The sequence below is a fragment of the Mesoplodon densirostris genome, chromosome 2 (genome assembly GCF_025265405.1).
Source record: "Mesoplodon densirostris isolate mMesDen1 chromosome 2, mMesDen1 primary haplotype, whole genome shotgun sequence".
Classification (NCBI taxonomy): domain Eukaryota; kingdom Metazoa; phylum Chordata; class Mammalia; order Artiodactyla; family Ziphiidae; genus Mesoplodon; species Mesoplodon densirostris.
The window spans coordinates 191180468-191205318 of NC_082662.1; the positions used below are offsets into that span (position 1 = coordinate 191180468).

A 24851-nucleotide genomic window follows, 5' to 3' on the forward strand; every position below is an offset into this window, starting at 1 on the left:
CCTAAGGACACAGGATTAAGGTGTCTTCTCTGCACGGGAAAGGCAGCATCTCGGCCAACTGACAACACAAGTCAGAGTAGGGCCAGAAGTTGTCATATTAGCATTTTAACAAAGATCTACCGAAAATCATGAAGGTGAATTTATATTTCACATTAATTCAAGATGGAGCAAATAGTATTTCAATTAAATGATGAGAGTAAGTTTAAAGACACTTTGCATTAGCTTATTTTAAAACACATAGTAATATTCCAACTAAAGCAACCATGTATCAATATACTCAATAACTCTGTGTCAAGTGTGATTTTTGTTTTGGATAACACTGACACTTTATGAAATTTAGGCCACCTCGTTTTTGTCTTTTGCAGAGCTTTAATTTTTACACATATGTGTACCACTGTAGACAAATTAGAATACACAGATAAGCAAAGACTTAGGGAGAAAACCACCCACAATCCCATCACCCAGACATAACACATTGTTAACCATTCTAGAGTTTTCCCTATGCATTTATTCTTATAAAAAGAAAATAGGAGGCATCCTATATTTTACAGCTTTTTTAAAAAATTGAATCAATATTGAGCATCTTTCCATTTTTATAAATTCCCTTATTTGTTTTGGTCGTGCCATGCCAGGGATTGAACCTGGGCCACAGCAGTGAAAGTGCCGAGTCCTAACCACTGGACTGCCAGGGAACTCCCCATCAAATCACTTTTAATGATTGCACTCTAGAAATAGAATGGGTTAGTCAGCTTGTCTGGACATCTAGAATGTTTCCATTTTTCACCTATAAACAGTGCTGGAATGAACATCATTGCTCATCTTGGTACACATCCACAATATTCCCATAGAAAACACCCCTAGAATTGTAACTGGGAGCTCAAATGCTCTATGAATATTTTAAGGCTTTTGACATAAACTGCCCTCCAGCAAAGCTGTACTTAAACTACCAACTGGCAGTATAGGAAAGTTTAGTCCATTTCAAAGGGAGGTTACATTAACAGTGTCTTTAACTTACGTGATGCATTAAATCAAAACATAGGCAATATCCATTAACAAAAGAAAAACGGCCAATAAACATTAAGAAATAACCACAAAAACGCAAAGTAAAACGACTGCATTTCCCATCTAGGTGGCAACATTTCTTAGAACCACCTGGAGTTGGCAAAGAGTGGGCATCATGGGGCTTCCCTGGTGGTGCAGTGGTTAAGAATCCGCCTGCCAATGCAGGGACACGGGTTTGAGCCCTGGTCCCGGAAGATCCCATATGCCACGGAGCAACTAAGCCCGTGCGCCACAACTACAGAGCCCGCATGCCACAACTACTGAAGCCCGCGCACCTGGAGCCCGTGCTCCGCAACAAGAGAGGCCGCCACAATGAGAAGGCTGCACACTGCAACGAAGAGCAGCCCCCGCTCGCCACAACTAGAGAAAGCCCGCGTGCAGCAACCAAGACCCAATGTGACCAAAAATAAATAAAATAAATAAATTTAAAAAAAAAGAGTGGGCATCATCTGGGCACTTTCATACACTGTAGCTGAGTGAGCACACATGCACACATTTCTGGAGGTGAATTTAGCAGTATCAAAGCCTTGAGAATATTCAAACTCTTTAACGAATATTCTACTTACAGACTTAATCGTAGTAAAATTATCAGAGACAGGTACAAAGAATTATACACAAAGTCATTCAGAGCTTCATATATTTCATCATCACAACAGTGAAAAATTACTAACAACCAGTAACAGGGAAACAACAAACTAGATTTTTAAAATTACACAGAAGTATCCTAAAAAGGACAAAAATGATACGTGCATAGGGAAAACTGAAAGGAAATACGACAAAATGTTAATTACATGGTCTTCTACGTGTTGAATGCTTTTTCATTTTTGGTTTCTTAGCAATAAACATCATAGTCTTGATAATCAGGAAAAAAACAAAAGAAACATAAAAATATATGCAGTCATTGAACTTTCTTTCAGTAAAGTAAAAATGCTACCAAGTCCTCTACCTTCTGGAGTTTTATCTTCAGCATCTTGGCTCATACTGTTAACGGACTTTGTTCACCTAAAGAGCTGTAACTTAAAATATGTTTGCTTCTAAGTGTTGTCCCATAATTTCTGCAAGCTTCATGAAAGCGTTTAAAATTTGCCTTTCTTTAGGATGATTTATATGAGCTTTTTTTTTTTTTTTTTTTTGCGGTATGCGGGCCTCTCACTGTTGTGGCCTCTCCCGTTGCAGAGCACAGGCTCCGGACGCGCAGGCTCAGCGGCCATGGCTCACGGGCCCAGCCGCTCCGCGGCATATGGGATCCTCCCAGACCGGGGCACGAACCCGTATCCCCTGCATCGGCAGGCGGACTCTCAACCACTTGCGCCACCAGGGAGGCCCTATATGAGCTTTTAACAGCATAGTTACTTTGCCATTAAGGCATACCTATGGCACGTTTGGCAATAAAAGATTTTTCCCTCGAATAAAAACAATTAAGAGTGACAGAAGGTGGATAAAAGGAAAAGAATTAGTCACTTGTTCTCCATTTCATTGCCTGTGCAACAGACATTTGGAAATAGAGCAAGGAAAAGGGGACAGGATGGGGCCTTCGGAGTTATTTGCTTATTCATTCAGAAATACTCAGAACCTGACCTAAATATTGATGTAAAACCTAGAGTCACAAACAGAAGCCCATTTTCCTCCCTTTCCATCTCTCTCCCTCATTCCCCCGAAGGGGACAAAATCAAGACAGACGTGTAAGCCACTCCATCATTCAGGGGAAAGGACACTCTTCACTTTCTAGAACAGTGTTTTCTTCAAGTTATAGATTGGTTTTTAGTGGGTCCCTTCCAGCACTTTTTAAAAGATGAAATCGAATGAAATATATCAGAGGGCAATAACAAAGATTTTTTTTTTTTTAGTATTACGGTTAATTTTTTTTTTTTTTTGAAGAATGAGACTGTTCCTTTATTTATTTATTTATTTGGTTGTGCTGGGTCTTAGTTGTGGCAGGTGGGCTCCTTAGTTGCGGCTGGTGGGCTCCTTAGTTGTGGCATGCGACCTCTTAGTTGCAGCATGCATGTGGGATCTAGATTCCTGACTGGGGATTGAACCCAGGCCCCCTGCAATGGGAGCATGGAGTCTTAACCACTGCACCACCAGGGAAGTCCCAACAAAGATATTTTATGTGAAAACTTTGTATCTATTACACGATTTGTATCATAGGTGATGTAAAATGCATTTTTATTTATTTATTTTTTTTGGCCACACCACGCGGCATGCGGGGATCGGCGTTCCCCAACCAGGGATGGAACCTGCGCCCCCCGGCATTGGAAGTGCCGTGTCCTAACCACTGGACCACCAGGGAAGTCCCTAAAATGCATTTTTGACTGTGGGGTCACAGGCAAAGTTTGAAAGCTTCTCTTCTAATGCAATGGAGAAACAATGAAACCAACAACAAACTGTTCTTCCCCACTCCCGATCAAAATTAAATCCTCAAATCAAGTATTCCTGGAACGTATGAAAAACTAACGTGGGGCAGGATTCCATAGTCATGCCCTAATCCAAGCCCTAAACCTACAGAAGTTTTGAGCTGCCTGAAGTCAAGTGAAGTGTTGGCAGCTTGGCCACACTGAGTCCTGGTCCATTTGTTGACACCGAGTTTCCCTGTGACACCGTGATTACACAGCCTGTTACACTACAAACCCCAAGCTCTCTGCGCTCCCACTCTCCTCGCCAGACTGCTCCCTTCAAAGCCTGACTCTGTAACCTCGGCAACTCACATCCCAGATGAAACGCTCCTACCCCAAGCTGCCGTTCACTTCCACCTGTCTCCCCACAGCCTCTCAAGAGGAGGCGGCCCCTCACTCACTTAACAAATACTCAGTGAGCACCTTCCAAGGGCCCAGCTGCGTCCAGCACCATGAGGCAGTGATGGAGTGACCAGTTCGGGGTCCGGCCCTGACCTACGCCCGCCTCCTGCAGGGACAAGCGGCGGGAGGGGGGGGGGGGCGGAGCCCGTGGGACAGAATCTGAGAAAGGTGACCGCCACGTGGCTGGGCGGGGTCTCGCTGGAAGTTTGGATTTTATCCAGAGGAAACGGATGGTGCAGGGGCAAAATGACAAAGGGAGGAGGGTAAGGAAGTTCAAAGGGTCTGATCGAGAGGCCAGGGGGGCTCAAACCGGGTCGGGGGGCTGACAGAGAACATGCTCAGGGGAATCCGTCCACCTGCTGAAATGGGGAGAATTCAGGAGCACCGGGGCTTGGAGCCGGCCGGGGCCGTGCCCTCCCCAGCCCGCTCACCTCCTCTCAACACTTCCTGAAAGCTCTCCCCTCCTGTAAGACTCTTCTTGGGCCTCAGGGCACTGGCTCCATCCTGCCCACACGTCCCTTGGTGGACATCTCTTAGCCACGTCCCAGGTCCTAAGAGGAACGCTTTGGAGACGGCTCCCCACCTCGCCAAGTCCTGCCATCTTTCTGGAAACCTTCCAGACTCAAGTGGCCTGCCACCCATCCCCTCGCCCCTCGTGTCCCCGACGGCCCCTCTGCATCAGTCCGGCGCATCCGCACAGCTGCTCCCACACCGCTGAGGCCCGGGCCTTCTCGGCCTCTGGACTAAAGCCCGCTGGACTTCCAGGGACCTCCTCCTCCTCATCTCACCCCACCCCCGCTGCTCTCCAGCCCCCAGCGTCCTTCCTCCCACCACCCCACCCCCGTCCCGGCCCCTGTGTCCGACGCTGCCTGCCCACTGCCGCCCCGTCCTGCTGCCTGTCTGAGGGCACCACCTGCTCTGCGGTCACGGCCATCCTCAGGCCAGCCCAGCTCCTCCTCAGCCCTCCCGTCCCGAGACCCCGACCCTGGGGTGCGTTCCCAACTACAGGACCTGCAGGACGCCCACGTCCCTCTCATGACTCCCTGCCTCGGCCCTTCTCTGCCACTAGACCTTAATGAAGGTCAAGACGAAGGACCACGTCTCGTTCTGAGCTTCACCGTCAGCAGCTAGTTTGCGCCTGGCACGCGGTAATACTGTTACGGAGTGATACCATATCTTTAAAACTGAAATACTAAAAGTGGAGTGATTTTTGAGTTGAAAACGGAAATCATTACATTACAGCTTACGCTAAACTCACCTAGTTTGTTATTGTTTGTATGCAAAGGAAACACCGTCCCACTAGGAAAGTGATATAAAACTGGCTCACCACCAGCAGGGATTGATTTTACATTGATCCACTCTTTTGATCTCCCCTGCGACCAGTGACATAAATCTGCAACATACCTGGCTGATGTTAGGATCTATTCAATAGCACAGAATATCTGAAGCTTGGACTGTTAGAAATGCTCATGTATTTATTCTTTTTTGGCAACTTTTTATTTAAAAAGCGAACACCGAAAATCACCTTTTTAAAAGTTTATGGCATTAAACCTGCTACAGAAGACTGATTAGTGTATAACAGCATGTTAAAATGTGAAGTCTCAGCAATTAAACAAATCTGTTACACATAACTATGACATTATTATTCATCTTATAGGGGTATCTTAAGCAATTTGTTTTGCTAAAAATCCCGAAGTGTACTAGTCAAGTTAAATCCTTAAAATGAGCTGCCTCTTAATGAGATAATAACAAAATACTGGTTTGCATTCAGAAGTGTCTATATTCTCCTAAATTAGGTGTTTTATGCTTGACATCCACCTACTTAGAATATTGAAGTCAGATCCCAAATACAAAACAAATTTTGTTTTCCTTTCTACCTGTTTCTGGGGAAAGATTAAACGGGCTAACTGGCTACATAGTGAGAAGTCCCAGAAAAACCAGTCATCAGATTATAAACGCATGCAGTAGAAAACCACGTGACATTTTTGTTTTTAAAAAATTTCAAACTATTCTCAAATTATCTTCAATTTCTCAGTTCAGCCTCTAAATAAGTTCTAAATTAAACAGCTTCAGAAAAGATTCCTCAGTAGACTACAATTCAGAAAATAGTTGATCTGTATAAACACTAGAATTTTTACTCTTGAATATATCATTTTCTATTTTTTTCTCTAAATTAGTTATTCTGAAAACAAAACAAATCAAATGCATGGTAACATAAACAACCCACAGGACCTCCCTGGTGGCCAGTGGTTAAGAATCCGCCTGCCAGTGCAGGAGACACGGGTTTGAGCCCTGGTCCTGGAAGATCCCACATACCATGAAGCAACTAAGCCCGTGCGCCACAACTACTGAGCCGGCGCTCTAGAGCCCGCGAGCCACAACTACTGAGCCCATGTGCCACAACTACTGAAGCCCGCGCGCCTAGAGCCTGTGCTCCGCAACAAGAGAAGCCACCGCGATGAGAAGCCTGCGCACCGCAACGAAGAGTAGCCCCCGCTCTCCGCAACTAGAGAAAGCTGCGCACAGCAACGAAGACCCAAAGCAGCCAAAAATAATAAAATAAATGAATAAATAAATTTTAAAAACACAACCCTGATATCATTATACAATTCCCATTTCTGAGCAAATTATATTTCCTTTTATCTACTTATTCATATTTATTAAGTAAGAATGCTGTGACAGGATAACAAGAATAGTCAAGTGTTTCTATAAATTGTTACATTTTGGGGAAACAAAATGAGGAAGGTGGTGATATTTATACTAAATTTCCTTTATATTCATCATGCCAATGGAAACTACAAAAATAATCTGAACATCACAGAGATAGAAAACAATTTACTTTTTCATGTTATAAAATTTGCTTTCCTCAAAAAACCTTTTCCAGTGTACAAATTGCAAATATTAGCACTATACACGATACACACTGAAAATTGCCAGCCAATAGCTGAGCACAGCAGCAACACCACCTAACTGCAGAATCACAAATAGGACATGGACAGTCTGTAAAAAAGAATGGGTAAAAATAGAAACCCTCCACTCCTATACATTCAGCCAGCCCAGTTCTGCCAGTCAACCTCTTCTAAGTAAGGCCACAGGCCCTACCTGTCACAGAGCAATTTCCTGTCCCCGCTACGACCGTCACAGCACTCCTGAGACCCAAGCAGACATCTATTTTTATATTTATGGGAAGAAGTAATCTAGAACGGTTTAACAGTAGGTCAGAAGCCCTGGAGCCAGGAGCTGCTTTGAGAACTCAAGTCTCTGGATCCCTGGGCTCGAGCTCTTTCTGTCCGTTATCCTGAAACTCAGCGCCAGGCTGGGTGTTGAGCTCTGTGGAAGGTGGAAGGGGTCTGAGTTGAGCTACGCTCGCATTCCTGGTCCGCCATTCCTGGTGTTTCTCTGGTGGAAGGGTCCTAGCCCGATCTGTTCACCTGTAAAATGAGATTATTATTATCCTGCCTTCCAGGCTTGTCAGGAGAATTAAATGAGGCAAAGTATGCCAGATTTCGCACAAAGTAGATGTTCAATAAACGATAACACCCAACCACCACAAAAGCCAGTGGAACTGCATGAACCGGGTTCTTCAGGACGTGTGCTTGGGGTGTTAGCACATACGATCCCACCATGACAGGGCACGTGACAATCAGGCTCCCTCGGGTTTATGCAGCTCCAAAAACAGACATTCTGACCTGTGGTCCAGCGTTCCAGGTCACGTGTAAACCGCTTCTCCTACTGAGATAACGGGTCTCCTCCCTCTTCCATCTGCATCCATGGCTGCCACTGATCTGAAGCAATTACTGCTTCCTCAGCCCCAACTGGAGGCCACACAAAGGTATTATCAGATAACACATACAACATAAGACTTATCTTTCTTACGAGGGCCTCTCACTGTTGTGGCCTCTCCCATTGCAGTTGCGGAACACAGGCTCCAGACGCGCAGGCTCAGCGGCCATGGCTCACGGGCCCAGCCGCTCCACCGCATGTGGGATCTTCCCAGACCGGGGCACGAACCCGTGTCCCCTGTATTGGCAGGCAGACTCTCAACCACTGCGCCACCAGGGAAGCCCAAGACTTGTCTTTAAGGGAGATTACTTTTTTAAAGAAAAGAGAGTCTTGGAATAAAAGAGAGATTAGGTATCTCTTCCTTCAGTGTTTTGATGTTTTAAATATAAACATGAGGGCTTCCCTGGTGGCGCAGTGGTTAAGAATCCGCCTGCCAATGCAGGGGACACGGGTTTGAGCCCTGGTCCGGGAAGATCCCACATGCCGCGGAGCAACTAAGCCCGTGCACCACAACTACTGAGCCTGTGCTCTAGAGCCCGCGAGCCATAACTACTGAAGCCCACGCGCCTAGAGCCCGTGATCTGCAATGGGAGAGGCCACCACAGTGAGAAGCCCACGCACCGCAACGAGGAGTGGCACCCACTCGCCGCACCTAGGGGAAGCCCACGCGCAGCAACAAAGACCCAGCTCAGCCAAAAATAAATAAAATTTAAAAAATAAAATAAATAAATCATTGAATCAGGTAGGCCCAAGGAGGTTTTTTAGGAAAGCTTCTTGCTAAAATCGCCCCATCTTTAATCACACTAAGCCCTGGACTCATCTCTTAAATAGCGATTGGTCAGGGCATCGAGGTATTCCGGAAGCTCCCACCATCTGTTCCCGAATCACCCCAATAGGGGCGCCATTTGGATCAGCTTCCCCCCGACAGCACGGGGGACATATTCTGTGCTGGGTAATCCTTTGTTGTAGGGGGCTGTCTAGCAACATCCCTGGTCTCTCCCCATTAGACGCCAGTGGCAGACACCCTGGTTCCAAGCTGTGACCACCAAAACTGTCACCAGAAATTACCCATCGTCCCCTGGAGGGCAAAACTGCTTCCGGTTGAGAACCACTTTTTCCATCTTTCCCCCGGTGTGATAGAGCACGTGCGCTGCCTGGCAGGTTAAAGACGGTCACAAGCCCCAGCCCCTGGGGTGGGTGCTGCATGCACTGCTTCACAGATGAGGAAATTCAGGTCCAGGAAGATGAAGTAACTTTACTTCTATTCGCTGTGGAGCCCAGACGTTAACATCTGACATAGTAGGGTATTAGAGTTAAAAGCAAAACAAACCCACAAGACTTAGACCCACGGGGGGTTTCACCACTTCTCCCAAAGGTGTAACCTTGCCCCGGGGCTCTGTTCATCACCGGTGACGTGAAAACACTCCCACTTCCGGCACACAGGGGACCTGTGGACTGGCACACCGGTGTACTCACCACCGTGATCCTTTTTTATACTCATGGCTCAACAGCAGCACCCTAGGTCTCTTCCCCAGGCTCATCTCCCGCCTCCCTGGGGAACTGGTTCCAACGTCACCCCTTCCAGGCCTTCCCACCTCTCACTTTCTGGTCCCTTCATTCTTCCCAGCAGTTCTCTACCCCACAACCTATGGCGTATTTCTTCACCCAGCTCCCCCTCTAGGACTTCAGGGCACTTAACCTGTCCTCTTTTCACCTCTACCACCCAGAACAGTGCCTGGCACCCAGGTATTTGCTCGGTGGATTGATTTTTAAAAACTAGTGACTGTAACAATGTGTGGTGAGGGATGTATAAGAAGTAAACTCACTGTGGTGATCATTCTGCAGTATATACACATGTATATCAAATCACTGTGTTGTACATCAAAAGCTAATACAATGTTACATGTCAATTAGATCTCAATTTTTTTTAAAAAAGTAGAGAGAGAAAAAAAACTAAACAAGAGAAATTCCAATTGAGGACCTGTGGGAATCAGATGGATTTTGATTTTCTCATCAAAGGAAAGCCAAGGAAGAAGTGTGGGAGCCTTGGTGGAAGTTTTAGGACAGTGCTTCTCCGACTGTAACATCCCTGGAGGCTCTGCTGCTGCTTCTGATGGGCAGGCCCATGGTCAGTGGGGCTGAGATTCTGCAGGTCTAACGTGCTCCCAGGTGATGCCCACGTGGCAGGTCCACTTTGCACTGCCCGGCCCCAGACAGCCAGACAGTGCACTTGGTCAGGATCTAAAACAACTTTGCCCCAAGACGAGAATCAGGGCTGAAGAAGACTAATTAGAAGTTATTTGCCAGTGAAAAATACATGCCATGTACCTCTGTACTGCCGCGAAGGTTGGGGAGATGCACAGAGAGTCTGCAAACCCCAGTACTAAATAATCTCAGATTTATATGGCATTTTGTTCATAATGTGATGATTGTTCATATACATTTTGGTCTTGTTTGGCAAGTAATACACTGAAATGTTTAATATTTTAAAATATTAAGCTTAATTCCTGACTACAAGTAATAAATACAAAATACTGATGACGAACTTATCTGATCTCAGTAACGGATTAGCAAAAGCTTTCTTTTCCACAGTCATTCTGCTTCAACATTACTTAATGCAACACATACACATCACCTCTGAATTTAGTAGCCGGTAGACTACAAGCAGCTGAAAATTATGAGGTTACCAGTAGCTGAATGGAGGAGGGGACACTGCAAGTTCAAGAGCAGGCAGCTCTCCCTCCAGTTTCGATGCGGATGACAATGTAATTGGGACCAAGATGAAGAGGAGCACTGGTCATCGCCGTTTCCAACTTACAAAAGTATGTTTGCTCACGAGAGCAGCTGGCAACAGGAAAACGCTCGATTTTGTTTTATTACAAAAGGCAACTTTAAATCAGGAAAGTGCAATGATCAAAACACCTTTTTAAAAATCTATTCCTAATGTAAAATCAAGTGATGCTGTATTTATAAAAGAGAAAAAAGTGACTAAAACTTAGATTATTTATAAATTAATAAGTGAATAAGCTTCAGCTAACCTAACAGTTTCATCCAAAAAATGGCAGAAAAGAATCACAGAATTTTTGACACCCATTTCCAAAGTGTAAACTAAGTTTTTGATTTCTTTCTTGTAATCAAATACCCTATAGTGATCATTTTTAAAAGATAAATCATTTCACGTTACTCAATGTCTTCAAAGTGTTTAATTTTCACCTTCCAACAGACATTTCTAGAAATGCACTGTAATTTTATAACAAGTGAAAACTTTCAGTTTTCTTCAAAAAAAGATCTTTGACTCACATTTTACTATAAGCCTGAACTGGTGTCACCCAACACCTGAAGGCCCCCTGAAAGGTCTGCAGTGGGTCTTCTTGAAACACAGGGAGAAACAGTATGTGAACAAAGAATTTCAAAAATAGTATCTGTCCTGTGAAGCTCAATTTTCTAGGCACATTGATCAGAAAAGGGTTTTTTCAAAACCCAAGTCAAGTTGCGTTCAGGCAGTGGTTGCTTCCTATTGACAGGCTAAACTTTCTCCCTTCTCTTCAGAATCTTAATAGCTCTAAACACATTTATCTTGTGTATTGCTGAGCAATGTCCCCACCATATGTTCTTACTAGTATTTCATCAGAAAATATAATTCTTTTTTTTTTAGAAATATATTCAGCCCCAGTAACTTGTGTTCTGAATATTTTGTTACAAAGCAAGTACATGGGCGGAGGGAAGTAGTGAGAATAAATTGGATCATCTAAATAATTATTTACACCTGGCTTATAAACAAAATCACTGAATCATGAAAGGCAATTCTACAAATATTTTTAATTTCTGTTCTCACATTCAGTTGCCAAAATTCCAACTGATATTTCAGTACTGAACATTTTTAACAAACAGTACTTTCAGACCGTTCAAAATGTTTTTGTATTTTAGTTCCAGATGGAATACTGGTTCAGTGGGGTGGATGACTGAATATAATCCAGAGTGATCATTTGTTAAATAATAAAACACGTATACAACCTGCCCTTCCTTTTATAGGTCATTTACACTAGCGTCATCAGCAAAAATACTCTGTAGCCTTCATTAATATTCCTCTGGTCTTCTGGCCAAATATCCATTTGTTTTAGAGGTTTAATAAAATCAGAATAAACAGAGTGAAAAGCTGTAATTTTTTGCTCATTCTACCAGTCTTCTCTAGAAATTTCCCCAAATCATATTTTAATTTTGTCTTCATAATACACTCCTGTGTTTCACCAGCAGTAACCCAAAGGAACCCACATCAGTTTACCACTATTGCCAGTCTTCCAAACGGATCTCATTCAGACCTTTAAGGCCCTTTAATGACATGACCAGAATAAACACACCCATAAATATTAATCTCCTTAGATTCCTTTTCCCTCTTTCCTTTACACAGTAGTCCTTCCTTCGCTTTCAAAGACAAATCTGTCACAACAGTTCTAATACTTTGTTTTGAACAAGTTACACTATGTTCAACATTTATAGTTTTTTTATATTCAAATAAATCTGGAACAAACTATGTTAAAGCTAGTCATAACCTAATTCTTTTCCTTACTAAAAATTAAGCAATGTAAAATGTTACAGTGTAATTAATGGTTTCAGATTTTCTAAACTAAACCTTTAAGAGATCAACTAAATTACCAACATGAACATCTAGAAGAAAAATACACAGCTTACTATTCCAAATGTGACTGAGTATAGAAACACCTATGATATCTTAGTGGAGTTCATTAAAAAACAGACAAACATAAAAACTAAACGTTTGTAACTTCTACGGGACTGTCTCCCAAATCCAGAGGAATAAAATTTCACAGTAACTTACCTTACAAACAACACAACCCTTAACATTAACCCGATTTTCAGACGTTCACTGAAGGTCTACTTATAGCAAAAGTGGAAAGTAGTACAAGATCAAGTTTTTTAATGTGATCACTTGCAGGCACTTTTGTTGTTTGGGCCACAAAGTAAGAGACGGCTCCGTCAGAAAGGATTTTTCCAGTCCCCACTCTCAGGGTCACAGCCGTCTACCACAGAGACCCACAAGGATACCCATTATCCTCTCAAAAAGAGGAAGCTCTCTTTCACATGTTTGTACTTGGCTCCCTTGTAGGAAGAGCCCAGTTTATGCACAACGCAACATAAAACAGTTATATTGCTGATCTTGTCATTCAATTTTGCAATCCACTCTTTAAAAAAAAAAAATCTATCTAAAACGTCACTTAAAAATCTGCATCCCAAAAATCAAGATTAAAACTTTAGCTCCTAACTAAAACTTTTAACTTTCCAATAGACAATGCTTATAAAACAAGATTTTTATTTAAACTAGAAAGAACAGATGAGCCAGTCACAAGTTAAAATTAAACATTTTGCAATGCAAACCTTAAAAAATAATTAATTAGGGAGTTTCCAACTTTTTACAATCACACTTTTCCTTTGTCATAATCAAGTATGCCTTTATACACTGTACTTGTTAATTTCATTCATTTTTTTTTTTTTTGGTAGGTTGGGCACATAGATTCAGAGCTTTTGTTTTAATTCCTAAATTCTGTGCATATTCACTTAATCACATAAAACAATAACTTTGACTCAAATCGTTTTTGAGTTATTTAAAATTCTCACCAACCAATGGAAGCTGTGTGATTGAGTTACTAAAGATATAATATATAAACACAAAGATTAGCCATCTTTTTCCTAGGTTGGGAATGTAAACAGAAGTTCACCACAGTTGTCTGTTAAGAGTTATTTATTAATTGTTCCACAATAGTCCTAAAGTTCATACCAAACCAAAGAACCAAAGGAAGTCTGAACTGAAAGAATGACAAAATAAGAACTGAGTTTTTCAATCACAGATCTCCTTTACCCTTCTGATCATTTAAACTCTCCAGGACCCCTGCCAATATTGGACCAAGTTTTATATTCCCTATTTTTCTTCAAAACCTATTCCTTTTCTTCTCCATTCTAAGATATCCCCACCTCTCTCCCTCAACACACAACCTCTGCCCACCATTCCAAAACAGGGAGCAAATTTTCTCCTTTGGAGTATAAGGTCCAAATCATTACATTTTTCTCTGGCTATTTATCTACATTTCCCAAGAGATACCTATTTCAACACAAAACATGCTTTATTTACAAGGCTTATCTTGCACAGTGTATTTCAACCCAGCTAGTTACTCAGGCTACCTGAGGTATAGGCTTCATGTTATTAAGAACTCACAATTATTCCTTCTTGACAAAAAGGCTGTGGCCTTTCATTTTGGCCCATACACTTATGGGGGAAGCTACTTCCGTGCAACGGAAGAGCCACAGTAGTTGACTGTAGTTATTATGCACTGTTAACACATTTCTTTGTTGATGGAAAAGAGCGAACTATTGTCAAGTCTAGCATCTCGATGGTACTTATCAGATGAGAAACTGCCAAGAATTATAAATTCTATTCATTATTTGACCAGCTTATCATAAAACTATGGCTTTATGTAAGGTGAACGTATTCCATAAACGTTAATAGCAGATAAAGAAATTTCAATATTAAAAATTAATATTTTATGCTTTTTAAGTTTAGGTATTGACTTTCTAAGTTATCTGTACAATAAAAGTTCAATGTTTAGGCAGCCTTCCAAAGCAAGTATTCTCAGCCTGGGGTCCATAGGTTAGGAACTTTGTATCAGGTTGCGGGGGGGCTGGTTCTTGCAAGCATATACATGGGCTTCTAAATTTTCATGTGCAAATATATTTCTGCTAATGTATGGGGATGGGGAGATATCCATTCCATCATCAGCTGCCCAAAGAGTCCAGGACCCTAAAAAGGCGATGAAGCTCTTCCCTAGAGTGGGCCCAAAGGTTCGCGAAGAATTTAAATAGAATCTACTTAAGTTACACTCACATACTGTCATGACTTCTTTAAAAAGCAAAACAGGTACAAACAAAGCAGAAATAATTTTAAAAGTGCATGCCTTCTTTACGGTAATAGTCTCTTTTAAAACTAATAGTAATCTCACAAAGGATTTTCTTTTGTTAGGTTTTTTTGATTGAGGGGTAAGACAACAGAATTACCAGATGCTGTCTTCATGCTAATGTTCATTTTAATTAATAAATTATTAAGGACATAAAAAACGTAACAAGTGGAACACAACATTGTTGCTCAAAATCTACCAGAAACTCTTTATCATCTCATAGAAGGTACAAGCAGACTGGCCCCAGACCTTGCCTCCTAAATACCAGGAGGGACGCTTAACATTTGTGGACCATTACTGCGTAATCTTGTACAACATGATGCACGGATGGTGCCAGAGCACTACTTACATCGCACTTCAGCAACGAAATCCTGTCATTATGTGTCATAGAACACACAAAGACCATGAAACTCTGAAAATGATAGTCTTCAGATGCAGTTCACTCCAAAAATATAACTTTGAAGTTCAGAAGCTAATTCTTTTCTGAGGGACGTTTTCCAGTTCAGCAAGAACTTATGAATTTGGAAGCTAAGAACTGTGTGTGTCCTCACGAGGCCATACTGCTCACACTGTCACCCGGTTCAGGCTTAAATGCTACTAATGACAGGTGACTACAAAATGAGAGATACCAAGGATGTACAGAAAGTTACGCCCCTCTCATCTGATGAGTGTAATACAGAAAACTAAATTTGAGGTAGAAGTATTAGTAAACTGTCTGCACCTTTTAAAAAACATTAAAAATCCTACAGATTTTTTTTTCACATTTTTTGTTTTCATTATTGAATAAGGTTACCTCCCAAATTACTAACAGGCAACTGCTAAATTATGGTAGCCCTTATCTTGAATTTACAGCAGCAAAATAGAAATTCAAAGCATAGTTTCCTACTTCATACCCTAATACCTCAGAAGTAAAAACCTTAATTTTAAAATTATCATATTCAGGTATAGACATTCCACACAAAGAAAAAAAAAGGTGGGGGTCAGTAGATAAACAAAATTAATGTTAGCATTAATCTAGAACAGAGAAATAAGTCATCTGTGCAGAGGTATCAAGAGTTGGATTTCAATGCAGAATCAGTGAGATTCTGCTTAGCACGCTTTTTCAAGAAAATGACTACATCTAGGGAATAATCTTGGCAAAGAGAAAACAAATTTACTTTTCCTAATCATATGGGACCACGAGTAGATACTTCTCTACAGAGAAATCCATGTTTATGCTGAATACAAATAATTTATCACTTCTGCACATAGTATCATATACGAAAAAGGCAAAGCCTCGACCTATTCTACCCTGATGTTTTTATTGATTTTTCAACGTTTGTAGTCACTAAATTTCAAAGCACAATTTTCTCATAGATTTTACACAGACCTACAACTTTTCCCCTTTATCTTTAAAACTTAACATATTTACTAAGTTTCAGACACCTTGTCTGCACCTTCAGTATTCCATGTCTTGGCTCTCTTCTAATATCTATACTTACAGCCTTTTGAAACACTGTTAACTTAGACTAAGCAATACTTTTTTCCCCCCTACTAAGAATGCTCAGGACCACTTTCATTTGTCATACTGTTATTTTATTACAACCTTTTGGAGTCAAAAAGGATGCACCTCGAACCAAAAGAAACTGGAATCTGATTTAAAATGAAACCTCAATAAATAATCTCTCTGGAATAATATTTAGGATGGCTAACCCCATTTCAATAAAACACTTTCTAATTTCCATACTATTAAATTCCTATTCTTCCAGATAGTGTGCCTCAAACTGAAGAAAATATTCAACCAATTTTCAAATATAATAAACCAAAAAACATGAAACACTTAAAATGCGCACACACACACACACACACACACACACACACTCCAGTCCCTAAACTGCAGGTTATACCACTGACATGAATATTTTATGAAATGTAGTTAACAGAAAAATCTGAAAAATGTAACTGGATATTAAGTGATATCTCCTTTCTTCAATTTTGTGATTAACAGGTCTTTTATTGGTAGTAAACTAGAGCAAACAATCAGAATAGTACATATGCAGTATTCAGTACACACAATAAAAGTTAAAGAAATTCAAAACCTGTATAAAACAAAACACTGGAGAAAAATCATACAGCTCAAGAGATACAGTGGTAAAGGTCCTCTCCATCCTTTGATTACAGCTTGTACTCTGTACCCAACAGAACTTACCACACTTAGCAAAATAAGAAATACATACTTTTTAGTACTGAGTGTATTTAAGAGGATTAAACACATTTTCTAAGGTCCTTGCAATGACAATAAGTGACCCTTTAGCTGGTAAAGCAGACTGAAGGGAGGAAAGTGGGGAAAGGAAATTAACTAGTATGTTGTAACCATTTTAAATAATTTCTCATTTTCCAAACACTGCTTTCATAACAGAAGTGTTTTACACTTGCACAATATTAATTACTTTATTATACATGGAAGCCTGTGGTAGGCTGATTACACAATAAGACTGCAAACAACCAGTGGTACTTTTCTGACGTCAGAAGAGTACATAAGACTGAAACATCACCAAAAGTACATAAAAAACTCATCAGCATAAACATCAAAGTACATTAAAAATATAATCAGGAAAAAAATACAATTGCTAAAAAGTGGTTTAGAGCAAAGCCACTGTCTACCAGTGGCTTCAAATGGCAAATTAGCGTTCATAGCAAGTTTGGATGACTTTACAAGACCCCTGTACAATACTGACTAATGCACCCTTTTAAAATGTACATTACACAGGCTGCAATTTCACAAAGAGGTTCTGATGTCATTACTAAATAAGCCACTCTTACCCCTCCCATCGGCTTTGTCACCAGTTGGAATTACCACCTTATTAATATCCACAGCTCTGAGCATGTGGGGCTTTATTATACATGGACATCTGTGTGGGTTCTGTTTTTAAAAAGGGGGAGGGTGGATGTTTATTCTACTGTTTGGATGCCGGAAGGCATAGGAAATGCATAACAAATCACCTATTGGAATGTGAATCATTCTAAAATTGAAACTGTCCAGATAGGGAGAAGAGGGAACAAGGAAGGCCCAGAACTCTGAGAGGCCAGGTTAAGAACAAAAATAACATAAAATACCCCTAGAAGTGTGGGTGACATGTAATAACAGAAACAGAGAACAATGTTTTTAGGCCATGTATAATAAATAACACACACCCCCAAATTTCAAAGGATTATGTAATTCCAACTTGGGTTCTAATACTGCAACCAACCAACCACTTGGGCTTCAACACTGTTCCCATCAACTCTTGATGGGCGTCACACAGCCTTGTTACAGTTGGGATAAGGAGCGGGTGCCTTTTTTTTTTCCTATTATTAAAGCTATCATTCCAGGCTTTGATCAAAGATTCAAGAATATTTGTTCTACCAGGCTGGAATGAATGTGGTTTGGAAGTTCAGAGTACACTTAAAAGCTGCAACAAAATATAGGTAGCCAACATCTCAGAATTTTGGATCAGCCCAGATGGAGACAGCAATTTGAAATGTTTTCGATCCCTAACTTAAATGATGACACATGTATCGTATCAGCCCAGATAGAGCAATTTGAAATGTTTTCGATCCCTTACTTAAGTGATGAAATGTATTATCATACTATCTGTAAATTGGATATTCCATTACAGTGATAACGTACAGAATTCCCATGCGTTATTACACTTTCCTGAGAGTAAAGCAATTAGAATAACCTTAATCCTAGCAACAAAGTTTTTTTTTTGTTTTTTTGTTTTTGTGTGTTTTTTTGTTTTTTGGGTTTTTTTGTACGGTTTTTTTTGTTTTTTTTGTTTGTTTGTTTTTTTTGCATTTAAAACTTTTGGGCTATTCCCTGACCATCTATACATGTAAATTTCATTGCTAAACATTGTCACTTCGAATGTCAAACTATTTTAATCTATTGATATTGATTAAAAATCATAATACAAACAGAGCTAAAATCACACTAACAAAATAAACTAAATATGAAAAGTTGCATTGAAAGGGCATTACATTATTCTTAATAGGATCGTGTAGAAACATTCCAATGGCAGTGTTCTCAAAACAAAACAAAATTACATTAGAAGACCTCCAGCCTGGTCACTGTTGGGACCTTACCTGTAACTCTGGCTGGTGGGGGTCTTTCCTCTGGTACTACATGGCTCACTAACATCAGACATCATGTTTGTATACCCTGAGAAATCTGACACTGAAGTCCTTGCTCTATGGTCCACTTCTCCATTAGAGTTCGTGATAAAGGTCATTGGCACCCTGCTGCCCGACTTGAACTGAGAACCGAACGCTTGTGCAAAGTTCTCAATCTGGTACGTTGTTCTGGGCTCTACGTCCTTCTGAGGATCCATCTGGCCAGCTAACTCCTGAGATGGGATCTGAAAGCTCGTTGAGGACTCTAAGTTTTTCTGTTGTTCCTTCTGGCTAGTCAGTTTCTGAGATGAGGACTGGAAGGCTGATGAAGTCTCTAGATTCTTCTGAGAATCTATCAGGTCATCCAGCTCCTGGGAAGGTGTCAACTGCTGATGTGTGGCATCCAAAGCAGACAAGTAAAGACCTGGCTGAGACCCAAACAACATCCCAAAAGGAGGCTTTGGCAACGAAGATGGCAACACTGAGGTAACAGACTGGCCGAAACCACACTCCAAAGGAGATGTAGTGTATATCTGTTTTTCTGGAAATAAAGTGTGGTTGTGGAGAGGTGAAGACAGACTGACAAATTGGAAACCGTGTCCCAGAGTAAAACCTGCATTCGTGGATTTTTCGAAAGCCTGTTGGAGGTATTTGGAGTATTCTTGCAACATGCTCGCCTTGTCATTTGAAGCAGTCTGGGTGCCGGGGCTCAAATTTTCTTCTTGAACCAGTTCTGAGTGTTCTCCTGAGGCGTGCAGATCCACTCGTGGTTCTGTTATGTTGAAAGGATCCTCCTTCTGGCTCTCTGACTTGTTGGAGTACTGATCCAAAATACTTTGTAAAACCTCGTCAGGAATTCCCGACTTGTCATGACAAGACTTAATATCCGCATTCAGGGCCGAGGAGTCAATAAGGGACAATGGGGCCTCATTGTCCAAAACACCGACGCCCGCCGACTGAATGACGGACTGCTGGGAGACCATGTGTCCCACGTTCACGGAAAAGGCACTGTTGCTGCTGGCGGTGGGTAGGTATCTTCTTTTCTTTGAGAACTGCATGGCATCGTCATAATTACTGCTTATTTGACCTTGTTTGCCACTTGTACTTTGGAGAAGACTAATGGTCTCCACGCTACTGTTTGACACGATGCCATGGGAGCCACTCGGTTTCCCAGACAAGGACTTCTGTCCAACTATGTCTGGTAACGGTGACACAAAGTTCAGGTAGTTTTTATCCATGCTCTTCCGGCTTCCTTTCTTAAAGATCAATTTTGGCACCCTCTTCTGGAGTTCCTCTATGCCAGTGCCGATGATGCCCCCACTGGAAGACACAGTAGGCATTTCTACTGAGTAACTCTGCATGTTTATGCTGTTTGACATATGGGATTCATTTGCTTTCCCAGTCTTGGGCTCCTTGTTTTCAACAGCTATGCTTCTCGACTTTGCTTTTCTCCTTGAAGAACTTGTACTTCCCTGAGACAACACAGCCAGGTTACCCACGGTGCTATGGTTGCTGGATGACCCAGGCTCTGCACTGGGCGCCCCCTTCGCCAGGGCTTCACCGCACGTGCGCCTGTGCTTCAACAGTCTATCAGTCCTTGAGAAATACTGCTGGCAAGTGTCACATTTGTATGGCTTTTCTCCACTGTGCGTCCGCTTGTGTCTCTCCATATGGTACTTCTGGATGAACTTCATGCTGCACTGATCACACCCGAAGGGCTTCTCCCGGCTGTGGATTTTCTCGTGCCTCTGCAGCAGGTACTTCTGGATGAAGCCCATGCTGCACTGGCTGCACTGGAAGGGCCGCTCCCCGGTGTGGATGAGGACGTGCCTCCGCAGGTGGTAGGAGCTGCGGAAAGCGGCGCTGCAGTGGTCGCAGATGTGAGGTTTCTGGCTTGGGGACAGGACGGCGCCTTCTCCGTCTCCCGCCAGCGACGGCTTGGAAGATGCGCCCGGCTTCCTCTTGGCTTTGATTCCCTGAGATTCTGGCTTTGGCCTCTTGGCCTTCTTGACGATCGCGTCCGGCTTGGGCTCCTCGGGGCCGCGGGGGTCGTCAGTCCGGCCGAGCAGCACGTCGCGGGGGTGGGGGGCGGGCGGCGGCGGGTGCAAGACGCTCAGGTCCTGGATGACGCCCGGGCCGCCCGCGTCCCCAGAGCCCAGCCCCGGCGCCCGCTCGTCGGCCCCCGCGAACAGCCCCCCGTAGTGGGGATGGGGGGCGCCCGGAGGCTCCTCGGGGTCTGCCGGCTTCTCCTGCTTGATGCTGACCAGCGACTGCAGGAAGCCCCAGGAGGTCCTCTGCGCCGGGAAGGCCGCGCCGGGCGCCGCCGGCTCCTTCTTGAAAGTCACGTCCGGGGCGGGCGCCGGGGGGGGCTCGGCGGCCGGGGCCGCGGCCGGGGCGGCGGCCAGCACGCACTGCGGGGGAGGGGCGGCCGCGCCCGCCGGCCGCGCGAAGCTGGCGACCGGGGGCAGCCGGTGGTTGAACATCACCATGCCCGGCGGGAAGCTGGGCTCCATCTCCGCCCGCCCGCCGCTGCCCGCGCCGCCGCCGCCGCCGCTCAGGAACGCGCTGCCGACTTTCATGCCCCGGAGCAGGCCTGGCTGAGGAGAGGAAGGAGGAGTGGGCCGGCCGCCGGCCGCGGCGCCCCCACCCGCCCCCCAGGCCCGCGCCCCCGGCCCGCGCCCGCCCACCCACCGCCGCCCGCGCCCCGCACTTACGGGTCCCGCCGCCGCCGCTGCCGCCGCCGCCGCCGCCGCCGCCTCCGGTTAATAAAAATAACGCCGTCCTCTCCACAATGGAATTAAAAGCCTGCGCGGCACTGCGCAGCCGCGGCGCGGGGCCTGCCGGGAGCTCGGCGACCCGGCCCGAGGGCCGCTGCGCCGGCCAGCGCGCCTGCGCCGCGGCTTCCGCCCGGCCGCCTGTCAATCACTCGGGTGGTTGGGCGGAGGGAGCCCCCGGGAGGGGAGGGCCCGGGCGGCCAGACGCGATTGGTGGGCCGCGCACCGGGCGTCGGGGGGCGGGGCCCGGGGCGGGCTGCTGCGCGGCGGCGGAGAAAGGCCGGAGGGAGGGGGATGCTGCGGGGCTGCGGAGTGGGCGGGGCGGGCCCGGCCGGCCTGGCCTGGCCCCGTCGGCTTTGCGGCTTGCAGGCCGGGTGTTGCAGCCGAACCCTGCCCCGGAGGGGGAGGCTTGGGGCGCTGTGGGTTCTGCCTGTGTGCTCTGAACCTCCAGTGCTCAGCATCTACTGGGACAGGTTGCTTCCGGTACCCCTCCTTGTCTGGCACACACTTTAATAATGGGCGCTTTTCCTCTGCATTTGTGGGAGGGGCCTGCTTTGAAACCGCAGCAGAGGTACCGTTGCAAAAAAAAGGTTTTTACTGCCAACCTACCTGAAGGCTACTGAAAGAGGAAGCCTCGTGTAATCCAGGTGCGGCAGCCTTGTAAAACACGCCCACACGCATACTTATCATCATCAGATGTTCTTTAAATGCCCACAGGCCTTCTCAGTCTGGCTAATGAGTCCGCTGGCCCTGTTGTATTGCTGCCTGGCCCTCTATGGTATTTATGAAAAATCGACTGCCAGGCCCTTCTAAGAGCGCTACTCAGATCCACTCTGCCCTCCCCAGTACAGAATACTGAGAAACGCAGGCAAAATCACTAATTGTTCTCTTAAGGAAACTTAGAAAGTAAAATCTTGAAATCAAAGAGCAACAAAAATCAAATATTTATTCAGTGCCTAATGTACACACAAGGCACCCACTTTCATGTTAAGCGAAAATCTAAACCAGCAACTCTCCTAGCCAAGAGTGTATGTAAAGCACAGGATTATTTTTCATAAAAGAACCAGCAATATGACAATAATTTCTTTCCATGGTACGTTTTCATAATGAAATTACAAGTCAATTGTCTCACAATATTTTTAGCCAAATAACTTCTCATAGTTAAATAATAAATGACTTCTCTGAGAAATTTTGCAACTGGAATCATAAAGATTATCAACTAATCCTTATGCGCCTCTCTGAGCCTGCTCAAAAACTTAAAAGACAATATGTAATGAGTATTTTGAGACAAGAAATATTAGTATTTTTCTAACTCCATGCAACTACATAGAAGTATTCTGCCACTTAAACTGTGAAACTCTAATACTGTCAAGTATATTTCAGTGTTGAAAGACTGAAAACTCAAAAACTGAAGGCAGTAGTAAAATATTAGTCAACGCCTTTGAGAAATGAGGCTGTCCCTTGGCTCAGGGTGGCAGTGTTTAATGGGAAGCTGGGATGCATATAAACTAGTCCAAGCATGAAGAGCAGCAGGACACTCATACGAAAAAGCCAACTTTGTTCCTCAGTTATCAACATAAGAAACCTGTCATTTCTCTCATTCACTCTGTCAGCCTTGAGATACTCCAAGCAGACTTACCTCTGTGTTGTACACCCCATATATCAGGAAGATGAAGAGACCCTGTAAAATAAAATGGAGGGGAAAAAGCTGTTAACGCTAATCATTTCAGCAGTAGGAATACCTGAAATAAACTTTCCTAGGAACAGACAAAAGAAGACACACTTCATCAAGGTCAATTTGTTTTTCTATTTTTCAATGTTAGAAGCTGTACCTTGAGCATTTGTAAGATAACATACCGGCACATCACTTACAGTGCTTGTGCTATTCACTTCTTTAGAAATAAAAAAATAAAAATACCATCCCAGTTACATAGAATATTAATTAGAAAAATGAATATGCCAGTCTCTGAAAGATAGCTGGGTAATGAAACAAACTCAGTAAATGTCATCAAAGGAATCAGAGAAATAGCACTAAGCATCAGTATTTATAAGCAAAGTTTTAGACTACAGCAAGTAGGAAAAATTTGTTACAGTCTTCAACAGGGTAGAAAAAAATTTTAATATTAAAGTATAAAAGAGCTAAACGGATAAACCTTAAAGGGTAATAAGTGTGAATAGTTTTAAAATAATATTTAAAATTCCAGTTCAAGTTAAGATAAAATTTCACATTATCAGCTGTTGTGAAACTGCACGCATTTTTGTTTGCTATGTATAATAAAATTCTAAATATCTGCTATTTACTAGTTGTTAGCATTAGAAAATACTTAATTGTAAAATATAAATTAAATCTCTTAAACCTAAAATCTTAAATTTTTAAAATAAATAAAACTGTTACGATTTAAACTTTGTAGAGATAATAGGGAACAAGAAATTTCCCATGTGTTTTTGTCTTACAGAGGAAAGAAAAATCTATACTGTACTAGTCTTGTTAGGTACTAATAAACCAAATATTAAGTAGGGATCTGGACTAAAATCTGGATATGATTCAAATAGTTAAGTAATAGGGCATTTTCAAAAGGAAAATATTACAGGAAAATTTAAATATTTGTTTTACCTCTGAATACTTACACATTACAGATTATGGAAAACATCCTAGAACAAGGAAACTGAATAAAACAGAAATGAGTTTTGTTATTGTTAGTTTCTTTTTTTTTAACAGACTTTATTTTTTAAGAACAGCTTTAGATTTACAGAAAAATTGAGAAGATAGTACTGAGGGTTTGCACATATCTGCACCCAGATTCCCCTATTATCAACATTTTACAATAGTATGGTACGTTTTTTACAATTAATCTTTTTAGTTTTCAATACTCCTATATATAATTTCAGAAACTAAAACTATTGTAGTACATGTATTTGTATTAGTAAGAAAGACATAGTTTTGAACAATCAAAAATTTCCATGTGGGTCATAAACTTTTAAAAATTTAATGACAGAGTTTTTCACTGTGTATATATGATTTTCCAAAGCTCAGTATCGACATGCAATCCCATCTTTCAGGTTGCCTTTGTCAAGATCTACAGAGTGCAGAGTGAATTCAAGCTGCTTAGATAATACTCATTTTCTAGGCTGTTTGCCCATATTCTAGATCATTCAAGAAAAAAATATATAATTCTTTCTCTGATTTATAAAAAAGGCTAGAAGATAATTGACAGCCCTCCTTCCCTTAGTAATTGCTAATTCTTATTTCGTATTGTGTTATATACATATAAAATTAAGTCATTCAAACTTTAATTCTATTTGTGAGATAGGACTATTTTGCTTTGTACAATAGATGGGGT

The 24851-nt window shown here is 42.7% G+C and overlaps 1 protein-coding gene across 2 annotated transcripts; it reads right to left on the bottom strand.

Moving 5' to 3' along the window:
- Positions 1 to 16577: 16577 nt before the first annotated feature.
- ZNF281 (zinc finger protein 281) lies at positions 16578 to 21557 on the bottom strand. 2 transcript variants are annotated; one of them, XM_060091472.1, is made up of 2 exons: positions 21451 to 21557; positions 16578 to 21329 (listed from the first exon to the last, which is right to left on the bottom strand). In XM_060091472.1, exon 2 carries the CDS (start codon positions 21313 to 21315, stop codon positions 18706 to 18708), a length of 2610 nt encoding a protein of 869 aa, XP_059947455.1. In that variant the 5' UTR covers positions 21316 to 21329; positions 21451 to 21557; the 3' UTR covers positions 16578 to 18705. The 2 variants fall into 2 exon arrangements, with proteins under 2 accessions (XP_059947455.1, XP_059947454.1); XM_060091471.1 differs by having other exon boundaries at positions 16578 to 21333.
- Positions 21558 to 24851: the final 3294 nt, after the last annotated feature.